We start from the raw sequence: 19,274 nt of genomic DNA on the forward strand, positions 1-19,274 counted from the left end.
GATGGTTCATTTGGTGATTGCAGTGGCTATGGATTTTGAAGATCAGTTGAATCGAAAAAGATTTTCATTTCGTTTTTAAAGTCTTTATTTTGCCGTTAACCACTTTGTTTTTAGTAAACCCTGACAAAGTACAGAGTAAAACGTAGTAAAGTTGTGGGTGCCTTAAACCCTGAACTAGATACCCATTGGTTGTTTTTCTAATTCAACGCATGCAATGTTTTTTAATTGTCTAACCCCCCATCTCCAGATTTTAAAAAATTAATTTGTCATACTGGATTTTTAGCCAAAACTTTGAAATAATGCGTGATATGATGCAACCCAGCTGAAATTGATTCAGCGCTGTTATTACTTTTATTGAACGTAGGCTCTTCAGCAGCTGGGCATTCTTCAAGGCAATCGTAAAACACTTCATCTTCAGCGCCACATTCCACCAGTTCACCAACGTCTTCTACGAGTGCCGTTAGCCTTTCAGTCATCGTCTTCACTGCTCTCGCATCGTCCGTTGTCTCAACTTTTGTTTTATCCATCAACGATTCGATTTGCTGCCGAGTTTCTTCAATCAGCGGCAGCGCCCATTTCACGTGATCAATCTCACATTTGGCAACAAGTTGGTCCAATTGTCGCATCTGTTTCTGCCACGATTCCTTACATTCTTTGCTAATAGGGATAATGACTCTGGCTGATCCGGCCCAAACGTTTTTGACGTGGCTGAAAAATTTGCCGACTTCCCTATAAAATCCTGGAGCTGCGTAAGCCAATAGTAACCAACCATCAACGGCGTTGAACAAGTGGACAGCTGCTGAAATCCTTTCGTATGGGGTGTGGATGAAGGTGGTTTTCTCACCGCGACATGTCACAGATGGTTTGCCGTTCCACTCGATTGGTCGGCATTGACGGAACGTGTCTTCAGCATGTTCCAGCGGAAGAGAACGATCGGCTGACTGGGCAAACAACAGCGTTTGTCCGTCAAGTCCGTAACAAACGACGGCTGCATCCTCGGAAAAGGTAACGCAATTGCCTATCGTTACGTCGCGATAATCGGTTTTATCCGAGTCTAATTTCGATGATAAATCAATCGCGTGTTGATTTTGATATTCGTTTTCGGTCGAATCGAGTGTTTTTGTCGTAAGGAATTCGAAGATGTAGTCGATCGAAGTGATGGATTTGATGATTTGGCGACCAGCAGAAAGTGATAATAAGTTGACCCAACTGCGAGGACGAGATGCGCTGGAAGTTGCATATTGCGCTGAATCAAAAAATGACTGGATTTCGTTATGATTAATGCCATCTAGTTCCCTTTGACATGTGTAAGTTATATTTCTTGTTTCCGTCAGGGGCGAACGACGGGAGCGTCCGTTACGGACACCATCTAAATCGCGAACATCTACTCGCTTCTCAATCTGATCCTGCCATGTATTCGATGCTGGCTTACCATTGCCAACGATGTCTGCCTTCACAGACTGCACGTAGTCTTTGAAATCTTTTCGGGTTGGAAATGTCCTCTGGCCAAGCGAATCGGCTTCAGATTGTGATCGCGGGATTGAGTTTAGCGGTCTGATGAAAACGCCATTTGTTTTCAGATTGTTTCTCCATTGCGAAAAGTATTCGCCAAAGTTAAGCTTCTCACCTGCTAGATTACGGAAGTCAACGTAGTTTTCCTCGTGCAATTCAGGATAGATCTTGAAATTTTCGAAATTGGGTTTGATATTAGGGTTCCATTCTTGGTACCAGATCTTTTGCGAGGCAAAATACCATTGGTTGTCAACAGTATCTCTGAAAAGAATAGGCGTGGAAACCGTAACGCCCAAACCTTTATCCACCATTGCATATTGGTAATTGCTTGGCAGTCCCAGGTAATCCTCGTAACGTATTGCAATGTCGTATTCTGACGCCAAATCGTCCTCGATCTGTTTAAGTTTGCGGTTTTCTTGAACGGTTTTTTCCATAACTAATTTCAGCTCGCCGCCGGCATCCTTACGGTAAATATTTTCTGTCGGTGCGATTTCACCTTTATCTAGGTTTAAAACGTTTCCGTTGGCGTCAAACAACTGTCTGGCGCCTGTCAGTTCAGGGATCTGAGTTCCTTGATTCGTAACGAATTGACCATCTTTCATGGAAATTACTTCTGGATGTTTGCGGAAATGATGGTAGACTGTCATTTGGGGCTCATGTTTTCCTTTAATTCCCATGTTGTTGTAATCGTACTTGACGTAGATGGAACATCCCTGTAGTTCTGGAGTGAAGATGAACCGTGTCTCTCCCAGAGGGTTGACGTGGATTTTCTCCCTCGTGGTCAACCAATAGCCTTCAACGGCCATCGCATCGTTAGAAGACGGCGATCCAACCCTCAAGTGATAACCTGGGCTATCCGAGGCTTGCACCAACTGGAATTGAGACTTGTCTCCGTTCGCTAGCTGAATCCGTTCACCTGAAAAGGTCGGGTCCACTATCAAGGAGGTGCTGATTGGCGTTTCTTTCAGGAAAGCAATAGGGTCATCATTTAATTTCGTCTGCGCTACAGGATCAGGAAGGCGTGTCTTGCATGGTGTTGAATAATTATTGCCTCGTTTACGGCGACGGACCCGTTTCATCCCACAACCCATTGACCCGATCTCCCTGTCGGTGAATACTTCACTCCGCCTTTTTCTTATTTGATTCGTAGGTGCCTCGATTTCTGCTAATCGATTCGATGTAATTTGATTTTCAGCCAGCTTCAACTTCATTTTACCGTCTAAATGCTTGGACGAGAATTGGAGACTCAATCCATCGTTGGCCAGCTTTAATTTAGGTAATTTCTCAAGTTCTAACAAATTAGTTTTCATCCATTTCCGAATCTGGCCTGGGCGGATACTGTCAAGTGCGTTTTTAATGGCTGAATTTTTGTTTGCTCCTGTTAATTTGATTTTTTGGCCGCTTTTTTTTCCAAGTTTACCGCCAACTCGTTTCCATCCCGCTTTCAACATGTTGCGAGCGCTCACTCCCAAATTCAGGCCGTTGAAGAATCCTTCGTAAGTGGAAAACGAAGAGCCGTCCCATCCGCTGGGATCGAAATTTCCGTTCCTCAAACTGTTCATGAGATACGCGGTCAGGGCCCCAGCAGCTGCTTTTCCTAGAGGACCTTTTGCTGCTTTCGCAAATAAAGGTATTAATTGCTTCCGATCTAAATGACTTAACATAGAAAGAATGGCATCCAATTGTTTCGGACTCTTTTTGGCCAGTTTGTAAATTCCTTGGCTTATTTGAGCCAAATCGGTGGGCAAGTCGATTCCAATATTTATGCCATCGAGCATAGCGCTCAAAGTGGCAGGGTTACTAAAATCCCATTTGAATGGATTCAATTGCCCGTCATTGGCCAATACGCCTTGACTGTAAGCCATGCTTGCAGCGGTGCCGTATGTTCCAGTTAGAATCAACGACTTGGCCAACATTCCAATCTTGTTGGCGAATTGATGGGCTATTCTGGTTCCCGCAGCGGTGCCGTATGTTCTAGTTAGAATCAACGACTTGACCGACCTTCCAATCTTGTTGGCGAATTGATTGGCTATGCTGGCTCCCTTAATGATGTCGAAGGCAGTACTGGCTCCCTGGAAAATAGCGTTATACGTTCCCGGCCTGTCAAAGTCCCACTTGGTTGGATCCCATTCGCCATTAGCCGCAGCTGCGGAGACGTAAGCCGTTGCAGTAGCGGCTGCAAAGGTTGCCGGAAGTCCTATGGCGGCAACAGCTGCGGGAGCAGTAATAGGTGTGAAGCCACCAGCGATTCCACCACCTATGATGCCCAGCCAAGTTGCACCACTTCTGTAATTCCATTTGGCTGGATTCCAGTTGTCATTGGCAGCCGCTCCGCCCAGATAAGCACCGCCTACCGCAAAAACACCTATGAAAAATGCCAGCAGAAAGCCGAATTCTCCGTCCGGATCTACTAGCGAAAGTGGCGAATTGCCCACGTATTTGTACGGGCTGAAATATTGTGCGCGGGGATCCGGTTGATAGAAACGGCCAATATCCGGGTCGTAGAGTCGTGCGTGATAATTGTAAAGACCCGTCTCTTCGTCCCATTCTTTCCCAGTGTAGCGATAGGCAATTGCGGCAGCCGGATCGCTTCCGTAGACGCGCATCAGTTGTCCGTACGGAAGATAATCGTAAGCGGAAACGACTTGGCCGTCTCTCAGGACAAGCCGAATTGAACCGGAGTGATCGGACCATACGCTGTGCAAGACGCCGTCACGTAAGAAACCAACGAGTCCGCGAGGGCCGTAAATGTAAGCAGTGGTCACTGCCATTGATTCGGCGTCTCTTAGCTCGGGAAGCAACGCCATCACTGCAGAGTATGTCGTACGTTGGTCGAACAGGACTCGTCCGTCTTCATCTCGCAAGTAATGCACTTCAGCAATGATCTGTCCGTCCTTTGCCAATACTTGCTTCAGTGTCCTTTCTCCGTGGCCGTCGTAGGCAAAGCGAACTATTCGGCCATCCGTTAAATGGATGGCCGTGGTGCGTTTCGACGCGGTATTGTATTCTATCCGCTGGATGCCCTTGTGAAGAGCTTGAATGACGTTGCCCTGACTGTCGTGAATCATTTCATTTTCTGTTTTTAGCTGGCCGGGCTCGTCGATTCTGACGGAGCGAATTTGGTTGGTCCTTTTGTCATCGTAAGAAAACTCGTAGCGATGAAAACCCGTGTAAAATTTCCGGTGGTTTCCATTGGCATCGATTTCGTACGAAGCTACGTCGAACGGATGTTGACCCAACCCGTTGGTGAAACGTTGGCACAGGATGCGGATGAAATCGGTTAGAAATGAAGAATAGTGGGATGGACGGAAAATGGCGGTCAACTTTGGATCTAACCAAGCGGAGTTGTCTTTTGTTTTGCCGAGCCATTTATGGACTTTTCCAACCACCTGCTTGAAACGTTCCTCATTGGCCAATGGTAATCCATCTTGCATACCTTTCCATTGAAGAAACATTTTGTGAAACTCTTCGAAATTCATGAATTTATTTCTGCCTTGTCCAATATGGTTGAGGATCAATTTTTCCATGTGGTCCTGGTAAAGTGTCACGTCATCCAGAACAGTTGCAACCGACTTGAGACCAGAATTCAAATCGGCACTTCGCAGCAAAGATTTTGCAGGATTGGCAATTGCCGTCAACCAGTCCGAGTTGCGTTCATCGGTTAGTATGAATCCATCGTTATCCAATTTCTTCCAAATGTCTCTCGACTGTTGTTTGGTAAGGGCACTTTGGTTAGCTAGAGAATCCGGCTGAAATGGAATGGCAATCTTTTCAGTCGTTTCGCTGAAATATTTTGCTTTGACGAGTTCGTGGTGATGACCGTAAGCGTAACGGTGGCCGTAGATTTTGGGCATCCGCTTTTGGGCCAAGATTTTGGCTAGTTGTTGGCCGTTTCGTCCTCCGCAGACTAAAGGCATCCAATTTTTGCCCTGCCCGTCAGCACTGAAAGGGTAGTAGTAATCTTTGAGCGGCCGGCCAGTCTTGGTAATGTACCCGTTACGTTCAAGGGCGTTGAAGCAAAGCTGGGCGGATGAATCCGACGTCAACCCTAATTTCGAACCATCTGCAATTTGAAACCACCTCCAATCAGCGTTAGGTGACCACGTAGCATCAAACTTCGTTTTCATGACTATTCCATCACCGTATCCGCTCTGCCCGTATCCGTCTTCCGTGTAGGATATCGATTCCGTTAAGTAAGGATCGCAAATTCGCTCTAGAAAGCCGGGCGAATTGTAATGAAACGTCCGGTTGTATTCACTTTGGCTTCCGGGTTGGAAGGACTGGCTGGCCAACTGGCCACTTCCGTGGTAGGTGAAGCGAACGACAGCGTCTTTTCGGCCGTCTAAAGTCAATTCAATCAGCTGGCCAAGTTTATTGTAATGATGTTTTAATTGAATAGGTCCCACATTTGTTGCTGGATATTCGATGGATCGTAGTCGGTTGCTGTGCGGATAATATGTTTTGCGGATTTGCCAGTCGGTATGATGCCCGTCAGGTACAATTTGTTTCAATTCTACTAGACGATCTTGGCTGTCCCAGCGCATTTCTTCCACAATGCCGTAATTTGAGTTTTTCGTCACGAACGTTGCGTTACGTTCATCCCTCGACAGAGAGGGATCGTAATGACGTTGCTCCTTGTCTGCTCTGTCGATGAACTGGTAAGATTTGGCATTCATCAGTGTTCCTTCAGCTAATGATTTGCGGAATTTTTCCCGCGACATAGGCATTTGTTCCAGATATCCGGTGCGGGTAACAGTTCCACCGTCGACATCGTACTCGTAAAACACGACGCTGTCGATCTTGTCAGTTTCTTCGGTTCTTGAATGGACCTCCAGACGGACCTGCCCGGCTCTATTATAATAATAATTGAATGTACCTGTATCAGGTGTTGTTTTGCTGATGAGACGGTCAGTTTCGTCGTCATAGCTCATGAAAGTTCCGAATATTTGCTGCCATCGGATCTCATCCGTCGATAGGTGCTGGCTGTTTGCTTTTGTCCGTGTCGTCGGCGACAACGGACCGGCTTTCATCAATGTATTGGCGTGGAAGTGGTAAATGGGCGGAAGCATTTTGATGAGCCGTTTCTTGGAATCGTATTCGTAAGTACTTAACAAATGATCATAGCCTGGAACGTAAACGTATAAAGCAATTCTGTTTTCCTTTTCATCCAGGACGGCCACTTTTTTTGTTCCGTTTGCCAATTCTTCGACCTTGTGCCGGAATCCTAGACTTGTTGGGAAATGGTTATCTACGACGTCGATTTTGTTGTCTTTGGGGTTGTACAACGTCCGCGTTTTCTTAGCGAATGGGCCGTTGACGGTGAATGCTGGGCCCGGCAACCCTTCGATGACCTTCTCATTTAGCGGATTGATGTCGTATTCTACGCGAAAGTAAGGAACGCCTCTGTCGAGAGCATTCAAACGATCCACTTCACCTCGAAGTCGATGGCTCTTCCAAACTGAGAGCGGATTGGATGGATCAATCGGGCCCGCGGACGAAATCTGAGTAGTAAGTCAGCAACGGCTTTTGGCCATCCGACGTGATTCTCGTTAGTTTGGTTTTGATGGCTGGCCGACCTAGCGCGTCGTAAAGGCTATGAGAAACCAGAACCGATGTATCCGTTTCCAACTGGATGGTTTGCATCATTTCTCCCCATTCGTTGAGATATTCCATCTCCATTCGTGGATTTCCCATGAAGATGCAATCTTCGATCAAACTGTCGCCTTCAGCCTCGAAAATCAACGACGACCACGCGCTTTTCGTGGGAACAACGTCGTCCATGAGGAGGACGCTGTCGATCCAAATGAACAATCGTCTGCCTTCCGTCAACACGATCAATTCACCGTTGTTGGGTAAGTTGGTCAAAATGGTTGATTTTTCGTCGTGCGTTTCCATGAAAGTCAATGTGCTAAACGTTTCGGTGGATTTTCGGGACAGTCGAACTTGTCCCATAGGCAATTTCCAAGGTTATGCGAGCGTCAGAAGAGATCAGCGAAAAATAGCAGCGGATGGCTGCCGAAGATGAATCTGTTCCAAAAAGGACCGAAGGATCGGCACTGACGAGATGATGAGTTTGCCGGTGGCTGTGCCTCAAACGGCCGGGAGCGACAGTCCACGTCGCGTTTCGTGATTCAGACTGTGGAATAATCCAGCGACTGCGCCATGCGTAAGTGTCGAAAGTTTCATACAATCCGCCATTTTCCGGATAGAAAACGATGCGACATGGTGGCTGTTTGGTAAACTGAGAAGGTAAACCTTTCGGTGTCGGCAATAAATGGCCGGTGAAACTGGAAGTTGCAACTTGCTCCAACCGATGTCGTCCGTCGAGTGCAGTGACATCTTCTATCACAGCCATTTCCCGGCCGCGGTAATAGACAGTTCGGCTAATGGAACCACTGGAGCCAATTATCGAGACAGGCAGTTCGTTTTCCAGATCGTAGACGGTCGCCTTAAAGTCGTGTGTCGTTGGAGTGAATCGGATGTGATCCACATCCAGATCAGCTGGCCGCCCGTCTTCTAACTCGGCTTCAACTCTCAACTTAATGGCAAATTGAGGTATTGTCTTCCCTTGTTTCACCTTGTCTTCTTTTAGAGAATTGAGACTCTCGTCGTAAAGTCGCCTGATTATGTCAAAATTAATGACAACTTCTACGTAGAGCCAATCACCTGCCTTACGCATAATCCTGCCCAGCAAGCCTACCACCTCGGTTTCATTAGCGCTGACAATGGCCTTGAAACAATTTGTGATTTGATGAGTCTCAATTGTGCTGGCCAAGGAATGAACTCCATCAGATGGTCGGATCCAGCAAGAAGCAAAGTAATTCATATTCTGCTCAGTCGGAATAAAAATACCTTCCAGTGTCGACTGTTTATTATTGGCTTTCAGTCGCAAGTGGCTGCTGCCAGTCAGAGAGAATCCCCCGTCCACCACGTCGGATTGCGCGAATCGCCAGCGGGTTGGTGAACTTGAGTTGTTGACCTCGTACCGTTCAAATCCGTAATACGAAACCATCTGGTCGCGTATGTTGAAAGGTGAGAAATCGCTAATGATTCTTTGCTTGGTGGCATCCCACAAGATGCTGTCGCTCGTCTGTGGATTAGCAGAATTTTCCTCAGTTCCCTTCGTTTTTTGCACCGAGTGTCCGCCAGCGTCAAACATTTCTGATGCAGTTCGAGTCCATCCACCAGAAGCTTTTTCGCCGTACGTCCACGTTTGTCTTATCCAACCGGCCAATTTTCTATCGTTACCAGGAATGACGGTAACAGTAACGTGACCTTTGCCACTAGTGTCCCATTCATAGCCGATAAAACGCTGCATGCTGACGTCACTGTTGCTCATTTTTATTCGTTTAACAGCATTCTTCTTCTCTACAACGTTGTCATTGATGGAACGCAAGGATCGAGTCGAAAACTGCATCTTCTCCGGGTGTGATTTCTCTGTAAGACTCGCCAATGTCGCCAGCCTTTCGTATGAGCTGCTTTCAGTCATCAGCTGTTCGTTGGCAAAAGTGTGGACACTTCCCAACACCTTTCCGTCATCATCAAAGGAGACAACTATTGTGTTGTTGTTTGGTGTTTGGTAAGCCAAATAAATTGGATAGCGATTAATGATTTTATCCGGTGGACTGATTTGTAACTGATGTAGCGGTGGCCCAATCTTCCGATTAGGTACAACGGTATCCTGCCCATACAGCGTCCAGTTGCGTATACGTGATTGATGATTGACTGCCATTTCTTCCAAGACGAACGAATTACCAAGACTGATGGAAAATGGTACGTTTTCTTTGACATTCGTTTGGTTGCCTTCATCTTGCAGGATCCAGTCGTCACCCATCATTTGAATTAATGTTCCGTTTCCCGTCTGTAGCCCTTGCGGAGTCATCAGCACTCGATGGAGTGACCAGTTAACTACAAAAAAATTGTCGAATATGTTTTGAAACTCCTTATTCGCATTGAGACTGGCCAATATGTCTTGCGATTCTTTTTCACCACTGCTAATGTCGATGCCTTTATTCATCCACTCAATCTTCAGCTGTGTGATCTTGTTTTTTTGTTCTCCCATAGGCTGGTAGATGTTCTGTTCACCTGCAATCGTTATGTTTCTTTCCCATTGCTTTTTCCAGTTTGCGGCATAACATTCGTCCCAATTCTTTTTAATCCGTGTTGCATCATCCAACTTTGCCCTTTTATTTTTAGACAGTGCTTCCATCTCGTGACAATAGCGGTTACAAGGTGCGTATGAGACGTCATCACATGTTGGCTGTTTACCTTTCGTCTGCTCTTTCGGATTGTTGGCTTTCTGGCCGGTCGCCATCTTTTTCCATTCGTCAAACTGGTCCAGGTTTACCTTGTCGTAACTTTTGAAATCTCTCTCCCTCCAATGAGTGACGTTTTTCTTCCATTCGGTTTCCAGCATGTTGAAATTTCTATTCGTTTCTTTTTCAATCTTTGAAAGCGTTTCTTCAACCAATTTACCAGATACGTTAACGATTCTTAGGCGGAAGAAACCCCCATCGGTTACCTGATAAGCCAATTGGTATCCGGTTCCTTCGTGTTCGACACGGTGCCTCAGCTCTAGAATTCGTTCTCCCCGGACGGTGAATTCTCGTCGACGCACCACGTCAAAGTGAGCATCCAGCAGATAAAGACGCATTTTCGAAAGGAGCTGCTGATCCTCGTTGAGATGTAGCGAAGTAATGGCGATCATGTTGCTAGACAATTGCAGTACGTCTTCTTTAAGGGTTTTGATTAATATTTTCTCCGCGTCCGATGGTAAACGAAATTTTTTTACAATGGACGATCCGCTATTAAATAGGCCATCCAATTGTTCAATATTGCGAAGCTGCCATTGCCCAGTAGACCTTTGTGGATGGATGATGAAAAGTTGCCGGTCGTCATAGCCGACCACCATGTGGTTGAACATTTCAAGCTGAACAACGTGGCTGAATGGTAACTTTAATTGGTGCTCGTTCCATTTGGAGAGACTTTTGTTTAAATCTAATATTCTGATGACGTCTGATCTTTCTTCAAGTAGAACGACTCCGGCTTCACTGGATCGCATCAGAGCACCGTGATCGAACAGAAAGCAAGTAGGATCCTTGTTCCATTTTGGTATCCCATCGTGGACGCTTCGACTAAATAAACACATTTTGTGTTTTTGATTTGTTTTTAGGAGGAGAAGGCAGAAATCTGCGTAAGCGCGTACGTCGTAGGAAAGGACTTGGTTTTCCTTGGTTGCTGGCAAAGCTGTTAGTTCCGCCACCGTTTCAAAGGAATCTGTGCCGAGAATCTTAAGCTGAATCTTGTCGGGTAATTGTCGCTGTCGGAAAGCCATAACCGCGTACTGTTGACTGTAAGCAATGGCCGGTTGTTCATCAACCGGATGTGATACAGATGGGTAAGGATCCGGCAGAACAACAGTCTCAATTTTGCTGTGCTGAAAATGTACTTTTAATCCCTTTGGCAATTGGATTTCATTCAGTATCACATCAGCAGCTTCCGAATTTTCGGCGTGGTATTTGAATCGGAATATGGATTCTCGGACGTCTGCATTTATTGGCTGCTCAATGGCTTTTAATAATCGACGACTTTTCTTGTCTGTTTGATATACGAATTCCAGCCTCTGCCTGTAGTCTTCTGCTGTTATTTGGCAACCCGTCAGGTAATGCGACTCTCTCAACGGTACCGGAAAAAGCACTAAGCTACTCTGATTAGTTTGAAGATGATCAAATGATGGATATTCACTTTGCTGTTTCCGTGCGTAATCGAATGTGATGGTGGCCGATGATTCGATCTTTTTCAACCGGATGGCCCCTGTCCAGCGATAATTTAAACGGGTATTGTTTTCTTCTATGGTATCGATATCGTAATGATAGGTAATTATTCTTCCTGTTGCTTTCACCCGCCGTTGGATCAAATACCAGGCGACTGGAACTCTTTGAAGCGATTTTACATCGTGGCCCAATCCTCGCCAATGGGGCCAGTGAAGGTTCCAGCGAATAGCTTGCACCGTTCCTCGGGATCCGTAGGTAAATGTTTCCGTTTCAGTTTGAATTGACCAGCGTTGTTCTTTTTGATGGAATTCAACATCGCACTTGAGTGTAGGTTCCCGAAAGAAAAGTACATCTTCTGCGCTCGAAATTGTTGTAAGCCGAAAGAAAACGCCGTCCACCGTCAAGTAAAATGCCCAGTCCTCGATGAAGATACTATTTCTATCATCAACAGAAATGTAATTGTCCGGCAGAGACAGGGTCCAGCCTAATCCAACGACATTAGAAACCATCGAACGTTGGCTGTCATACGAAAGTGAAATTGAATGAGGAAGAACAGCATCGTAAAACCTGGTTGATTTGAAAATGGGTAGCTCAAAATGGATTGCACCGTTTACCGGGTCAACTGTATCCGTTAAGGACATTGGCTCAGCGTGCTGTTCTGTCCATCTGAGTATCGGTCTCTCAGCAACTGGAATTACACGTTTCACCTGCACTGGAATTTCTACAGTTGAATGACGATGCGTAACTGGAATAACAGTGGGAATAATAGTTTGGATATCGCCCGAATCTTCAGGTAATTCAGTTGGATATCTAACCGAAAGTCGGTTCAAATAAAGTTTTCTTTCCTCATCCACCGTCAGCAAAAATGACTCTTTGTTTCCACCTTGGACCTTGACGGCTTTAGTAGCACCGACAACGATAGCGAAACGTTGAGTAACGTCAATCAAAGATGAAGGATTTAACAGAGTTCTCCAGAAGAATTCATTCGCATCGAATTCAAGTACTGTCAGTCCTTTTGGGCCGGTGAAGAGCAAGTCATCTTGACCATCACCATTCGTATCAACCAGACGGATGGATTGATCGTACTCTTGCATCCATCCATTCGCTTCAGAAAAAGCGGCGTGGTAGTGAATGAGACTGTAGTCCTTGATAGGAATTTCTGTCACATTGGGAGTGTTTTGTTGGTAGACAAACAATCCATTTTGAGTAAAATGGATTATGTCACGAAAAGGTCGGCCGGTCAGGTTGACGAAGAAAAATCGTTCATTTAATCCGGCGGAACTGTCCACCAGTGATACTTTTGGCCACTTGTTGAAGTTCGTACTTTTCGTCAAACTGATACATCTCTAGCTGAGTTTCTTTCCGCAAGATGATGTTGTCCTGTCCGTTGCGTTGGATGTCTGCCATGTAAAAGTCGGTTGCCTTGGACATTTTGGAGACAACAGTCAAAGCTATGCTTTTTTGCAATGGGAGAAGGGGATGCGGCTTGCGAGATTCAAGTCGGTCTTTGGCAGCTGCGTAAAATTGAACAATTGGACCGGCCTCGTTGTTTATCCGGCTCATGACTCCGACCAGCTGGGTGTTGCGGTAGAATCGGCCAATGAGGACAACGGACTGATGGATTTGTCCCCATCCGTAAAGATCACGGAAGCTGGTGTCACGTGAAAGGCCTTGTAGTTTTGCGGCTGGTTTATTTGGATCGAAACGATAGAAACCAATTCCATCCTCATTACGTAGGACGATCCCATCGCTGCCGTCATCAAGCATCGTGTTAGTAATCAGCCATGGGTAGGATCGCAAAGGGTAGGATGTTCGTTGAGCATCTTTAAAGAATTGATGATTCCACAGTTGATTCCAATTGCTTGATTTGTTAATATACGACACGTTAAAGGCAACCAGATTGGCACCGTGTCGGAGGTAGATCCTCCCATTGAATGGATTGTTATCTTTCGAATCTTGGACAAAAACATCGTCGACGTGGCCACTGAATTGACCACCGAGCAGCAAGGGCCCAACTTCAGAAATCGATTGAAATTCAAGAGGCATCATGACTTGTCATCTTAGTCCATTATCTTGAAGTAAGTGAAAAGAAAAAAACCTTTTTTCATTTTGATTGTTAAAGAAAGTGTAAATGCTAGCCTTACCTCACTCTTTTGTTATTCAGTTCAGGTTGAAGAGCTCAGCTAAGAAGCGTGAAGCACATAGTTATCAACTTGATAAAATGAAGTGAAATTTGGAAACCCTTTTTACTTTAGCCATCCTACACATTGAGACGCAGTTGTTGGGAAAACCCATGTCGTTAAAATGGAAGAAACTTGAGCCTTTTGACCGTTGAAAACCCGGGGTGTCAAAGAGATAGCACAGATCAAATTCACTTGCAGCAGATAAACAAGATGGATTTTTTGCTTGGTAAGTACTAGTTAAAACGCAATTCAAGCGCAATAGTGATCGATTTTTAGATAGTGTACAATATGATATGGTGAATCTGTATCGTGTGAGCAAAACTGATTTTGCCTTCGAATTGAACGGTTTCTCCAACTCCTTCGTTGCAAACGACGTTTTAAAAGAGTACCAAGTTTTCTTTATTTGAATAATGGCTTGCATAGAGTCAAATACTGCCAGACACTTGATCGTTTCATGGCCGTTTTCTAATCGTCATTGCTCGGCCAGCATTTGGTTAATAACTTTAGCTCTCCTCGTTACTAAACCATTATTGTCTTCTACAAATCCAATAGCAGGTTAGTTGATTTCATCAAAAGTTTTTTTTAACATTTCAGAATGTGTTTTAATTGCAATATTATTCGCTGCAGATGGCTCTAGTGAAGTAACTAACATGAATATGGTAGTGGTAAGCTCCTATTTCGATCGACTTTTCGAAGATATCAAAGGTTTGGTTATAGCAGTAAATGACGAGACAAACGTAAAGGCGATTGTTGCAACTCCAGCAGAAGAATTAAAGAGAACACCAAGAAATAGGCGAAGTCTATTTGAAGATTTTCCTTTCGAAACTTCTAAGAGTTGTTCTCTGACAGAAAGTGAATTGAAACACATTAACGAGTTGCTTCAAAGCATAAGTAATGACGAGGTAAGCCACAACCCGTCGTGTGAAATTCAAGAAGTTGAACCTGCAATTGTTAGTATGGCGGGTTCGTCGGAACATTGCAATCAATTGATTGAATCTATTGTTATGAATGTGAATGATGTAAAAAATGCGTTTTGGTGTCTGAGCAAAACGACAACAGCAATAACAGATTATCGTTACGAGGAACTAAAAGCAGCTTACGATAGAAAAGTTCATCAACTGGAGCTACGACTTGATAATGCCGAAAAGAAGTTTGATCAGAAATTCAAAAAGGAAATTGATAAATTAATGACAAGTTATCACGAAGTGGAAAAGAAATTGCGAGCTACTTTGGATGAATTGCAAAAAGAACGACTCGCCCATTCACTTGTCACTATCAAACTGGTTGTTGAGTATTTGGTAAATGGGAACATTCAGTCAGCTTGGGAGACATTCAAATCGAAATCCATGGGGATTAGTGTTATCAAAGCCATAGTGCAACGAGCCATCAGCAAAGAATTCAGCGCCAATGTTCCAATTATAAACGTCATTAGATTTACAGGAGGGTTGAAGGACAATGTTGACGCAATGGTACACGGCGTAGTCTGTTTATTCGACGAATTAGAGAAAAGACAAACCTTTGATCTGGATATCGTTAACGTTTTGTATGTAACAATCGAAGATGTTGTTAAAACATGCATCGATCTAGAAGGAACCGAGTCGGAGGAGTCTCGGTTAACGTTAGACGAAGATACCATCGATCAACTAATTCTTGTTAAAAATAAAGTAGCGTTTTTGAAATACATTAATGGCCGGTAAAGAATTTTGTATTTCTTCTAAATGTATACATTATCGAGTGCTACATCATCTTTGCATAATATTGTTTGCCCCCAAACCGCTAGGTCAATAGTTTCTTACAATTTTATATCAATGTTGAAGATACGTTACTGTTATCTTGTTGTACGCGAGCAAAAAATGTTTGTGGAGTGAAAAAAATGTAACATTTTCACATCTAAATAGGTGGCAAGAAAAAGGTCTGGTCAGTTGGTAATCCCTTCTTTGAAAACTTAATGATTGTAATGAATGCAGTTACCATACAATTACAAACAACAATAAAAGATGAAGGGAAGTTTTCCAAAATTGTCCTGATTTCATTGCCATACACACAGTTACGGAGAAATGGTATCATTATCCAAGGCCAGAAGTTTATCCTAAAATGACATTGACTGGTACTGGTAGTACGAAATTGATAATATTCACAGCTCAATGGTAAAGCATCGGTCAAGTGATTAGAAAAATTGTTGCTGAAGTTACTTGTTTGATGTCATTGTACACAGCAACTGGTATAGGAATTTACTTCAGACCATTCAACAACATTATTACAAATGTGATGCCTGAAATGACAAGGAAAAGTAGAAGTGCTTATGACTATACGTCACTCATGGCTCAATGGTTGAGCATCGGCATGTCATGCTGAAAGATCAGGGTTCGATCCCTGAATGAATATGAATACTAAGAATAAACTGAACGAATTGCGATGCGACCGCCTTTCCTTCCTGGCATCGTCTCAATTTATGCCCGCAATGACATTTGAGAAACTATGTGCACAGTTACGTTAACCTGTTGAAGACAAAGAACTTGTTACTTCAGCAGTCATAGCTCAGTGGTTGAGCGTTGGATTGCTAAGCTGAAGGTAAACGGTTCAACTCCTGATAACGATAGATCATGCGTGGTGTCATTACGTGAAACAAATTAGTTGGATTATTATATTTCATTAATTCACATCTGAAAATATATATCACGCACTAACGTGCATCCACTTACATTAACCACCTGTAAGCAAATATAAGTGATCTGGAGTTCCGAACGAATCGAACCTCAGACAATTGATATGACACGTTAACATCCTTCCGTTAACCCGCGACGTACGATACTAAGATGGATTTGAATTTGAAAGCCTATCGATGTATACACTGTAGACAAGGTTATTAAGTAATACCTAATGTTCTTGAAAAACGTCAGATGTAGCTCAATGGTATAGCATCGGAGTGCCATGCTAATGGTCTTGGGTTCAATCCCCAGCTCAAGTAAAAGTTACTTACAAATAAATACAAAAGTGAGTTAAATGTAAAAAATCTTTTATTGTCCCTCCATCCACCCACAATTCCACCACTTTGTTTACAACACAACACAATACAACATAATATACAATACATACACAAATAAAACTAACCCGTTGGCTGCCACGCCACTACATACTACGCTAGCTACATCGCCATCAGAAAGATCGCGACCAAGGGGGACTTGTCCGAAGACAAGTCCGGGCTGACACGATGATGGAAGCCATTACGGGAATGCACACCCCAGGCAACCATCACCGCATCGACAAGGGGGGAAGTTCCTAATGGTGCATTGCCTCGACGATCGACTTTGAGCCACACGGCTTGTGCAACTGTCCCACCCATGGCATATAGACCATTGGGTAGAACAGCGCTGCCGGACCCTAACAAGCTAAAAAAAAAAGGGGATCAAAGTGGGTGGCAGCCAACGGGTTAATTAGCACTACACATTACACACACATTACACAAAACAATGATACCACGATGACGGGGCGACCACGAGGCGATGACGGGGCGACCACGAGGCGATGACGGGGCGACCACGATGCGACGACGGGGTGACGGGCGACGGGAAGGTGGGGCGACGGGCAAAGTGATGACGGGCGATTCGGCGACGGGCAAAGTGATGACGGGCGATTCGGCGACGGGCAAAGTGATGACGGGCGATTCGGCGACGGGCAAAGCAATGACGGGCGAGATGAAGAAGAAGCTTTTTTTTACTTACGCCCGTTGTCCGATGACTGGAAATACTTTAAGGCCGGCAATTTTTTGGATGACGTAGGGTTCGCAGTCCTATGATAACATATTGAAATTTTAACAATAAATCCAAGAAAAGAAAGAAACTTAAAATACCAAGGAGTAGTGGTTCTGAGGTACACTTCTACGTGTGTTGGCTGGTAGAGTAAAAGGAAAAGAAGACTGCTGTGCTGGTGGTTGATAGTCATTGCAATACAATATAGAAGAATATGATGCACTTTTCACACTGGAACTTACGCAAGATGATGAGTGGGCCGAGAACAATCTTCCTTCAGAGCCACATCCTTTGCACTTTTAGTTTACAAACTAGAAATTAACACAGAAGCATGCAAACTTTGACACTGATTGCCATAATCTAAGTCTAATACCTCATCCCTCGACACAAATTCATGGAACTTCACTGGCTCAGTGGAAATGACAAGAAGACTGCAGGTCAGCATCGTTGGCAATTTTAGTTTCACGAGCTACTTCTTCAAAGTAGAATCATTGCAATTGGATTCTGATTGCCAAAATTTAAGAATATTACCTCCCAATGAGCAATAGAAAAGCATGATGGAACCCACAAGTAATAAGTTGCCAACAGTTTTTGGATTTCGGAGCTGGCCAGCTTGCATAGCTCCCCATAAAATATCCTGTTACAGAAAACATAATCCGTTGAAATACTTCACTTGAAAAACACAAAAAGATTGATTTGATCGAACTTTCAATTGGAATGTAACACAATTAACACATATTCAGATACGGTTTTCACTTGTCACACAGCTTAGTCTCAAACCCCCATAGACCCGCAGCAGCGCCATCTTGTGATTCTCATGTATAACCAAAAATGCGAGTTCAAAAAATAATTGCCAAATTTTTTATTACGAGAATTGCATTGATATGAACTCTTTAATTCTATTTTCAGTGTCTTGCATATCAACAAACAAATCAGTGCAAAAATTTCTTAAACAAATTAATTTAACTTACATTAAATAAATTCTTCATTTAGTATGTTTAGAAGTGAAAGCATCTCAGTAAATTTCACATCCATTTCTTGCAGAACATTTGCAGTTAATGAGGGATCTTGTACGAACTTCTTGAAGATTATTTTTGTTAAATAACGTGAAGGCTGCATAAAGTTCTGCATTTGAATCCAAGAACAAGTTACAATTGATTCACAAATTGATAAAATTAGGCAGTAAACAACTCCATTTATAAAGGTGATTTATTTGAATCTTAAGGTAGAATGTAATAAGCCAACAAACCTTCAACTTTTCAGACTGGAAACTCTTTCTGAAATGTAAAAACAAACACATTAAAAGCTGGTAAACTGAAGCAAAATGACATTAATGCTAAGTTATGTAGATGCTACACTATGTTGTAAATGTAATCCTGTGACACTGGGCTGTTAATTGAAAATGCAAAAAAAAAACATCAAGTGCAAACACAAATCATACATACTTCTGCCTCTAAAAATGACTTTTTCCATAATGATTCGACAGGTTTTCCAAAAGTATGTTTTAGGATGTAGGTACCTATCTTTTTGATGTCTTAAAATTGATATTATTTCTGGTTTACAAGACCAGTGTTTTAAGTTAAACTTACTAGCAGTGAGCTTGGGCATAATCCTAACCCGGTACCTTATTTTAAGTCCAAGTGCAACAACTGATATCCCGTGTAGGCAATGAAGCAGTGCAAAAACTGCACATGGATAATAAGGGCGGAGGTAAAAACAACAATAGAAAAAACAAAAACAAAATACTGTTGAGACGATGAAAACTCAGATACACCTTTCCAACGTTAAAACACGGTAAACAATGAAAATCACGTGACAAAAAGGCACAGAATAGTTCGATTTCTGACGCTAGAGGTTGATGAACCTGCATCGCCATCTAGCAAAAGTTGAAGTAAACCGTGAGTAGTTATTGAGGTACCCTTCGCACTGGAGCATTTGGGCTACGGACTAGCCTTTCCTGAACAACGGAACAGTAATCACGTTTTTCTGGAAAATAAAATCTTAATTTCGTATATTAGAAATAAACATGTAAAAAAATAAAAATACCCATAATTCTC

At 43.5% G+C, this 19,274-nt stretch overlaps 3 protein-coding genes across 3 annotated transcripts; 1 reads left to right on the forward strand and 2 right to left on the reverse strand.

Annotated features, from left to right (window-relative positions):
- Nucleotides 1-67: 67 nt before the first annotated feature.
- LOC116930353 lies at nt 68-13,334 on the reverse strand. Its single transcript, XM_032937757.2, is given in 4 exon segments — nt 68-7,004; nt 7,006-7,476; nt 7,478-12,586; nt 12,588-13,334. Coding segments are annotated over 4 exon segments (13,065 nt in total). The 3' UTR covers nt 68-266.
- A 544-nt stretch (nt 13,335-13,878) lies between these two features.
- On the forward strand, nt 13,879-15,486 carry LOC116930356. Its single transcript, XM_032937762.2, has 2 exons — nt 13,879-14,023; nt 14,096-15,486. The coding sequence occupies exons 1-2, from the start codon at nt 13,879-13,881 to the stop codon at nt 15,163-15,165; spliced, it is 1,215 nt and encodes a 404-aa protein (XP_032793653.2). The 3' UTR covers nt 15,166-15,486.
- A 1,012-nt stretch (nt 15,487-16,498) lies between these two features.
- On the reverse strand, nt 16,499-19,204 carry LOC116930084. The gene is made up of 7 exons (XM_032937455.2): nt 18,467-19,204; nt 18,189-18,342; nt 17,749-17,854; nt 17,591-17,686; nt 17,460-17,513; nt 17,319-17,392; nt 16,499-17,258 (listed from the first exon to the last, which is right to left on the reverse strand). Coding segments are annotated over exons 2-7 (408 nt in total). The 5' UTR covers nt 18,191-18,342; nt 18,467-19,204; the 3' UTR covers nt 16,499-17,182.
- Between the last annotated feature and the right edge of the window lie 70 nt (nt 19,205-19,274).

The sequence above is a fragment of the Daphnia magna genome, linkage group LG1, assembly GCF_020631705.1.
Source record: "Daphnia magna isolate NIES linkage group LG1, ASM2063170v1.1, whole genome shotgun sequence".
Taxonomy (NCBI): domain Eukaryota; kingdom Metazoa; phylum Arthropoda; class Branchiopoda; order Diplostraca; family Daphniidae; genus Daphnia; species Daphnia magna.

Coding starts and splice junctions, on each gene's coding strand:
- LOC116930356 (XM_032937762.2), top strand. CDS start 13,879: ATGGCTTGCATAGAGTCAAATACTGCCAGACACTTGATCGTTTCATGG. Junction 14,024..14,095: donor TTCTACAAATCCAATAGCAG/GTTAGTTGATTT, acceptor TATTCGCTGCAG/ATGGCTCTAGTGAAGTAACT.
- LOC116930084 (XM_032937455.2), bottom strand. Junction 17,687..17,748: donor TTTCTATTGCTCATTGGGAG/GTAATATTCTTA, acceptor TTGAAGAAGTAG/CTCGTGAAACTAAAATTGCC. Junction 17,393..17,459: donor CGGCCCACTCATCATCTTGC/GTAAGTTCCAGT, acceptor ATCAACCACCAG/CACAGCAGTCTTCTTTTCCT.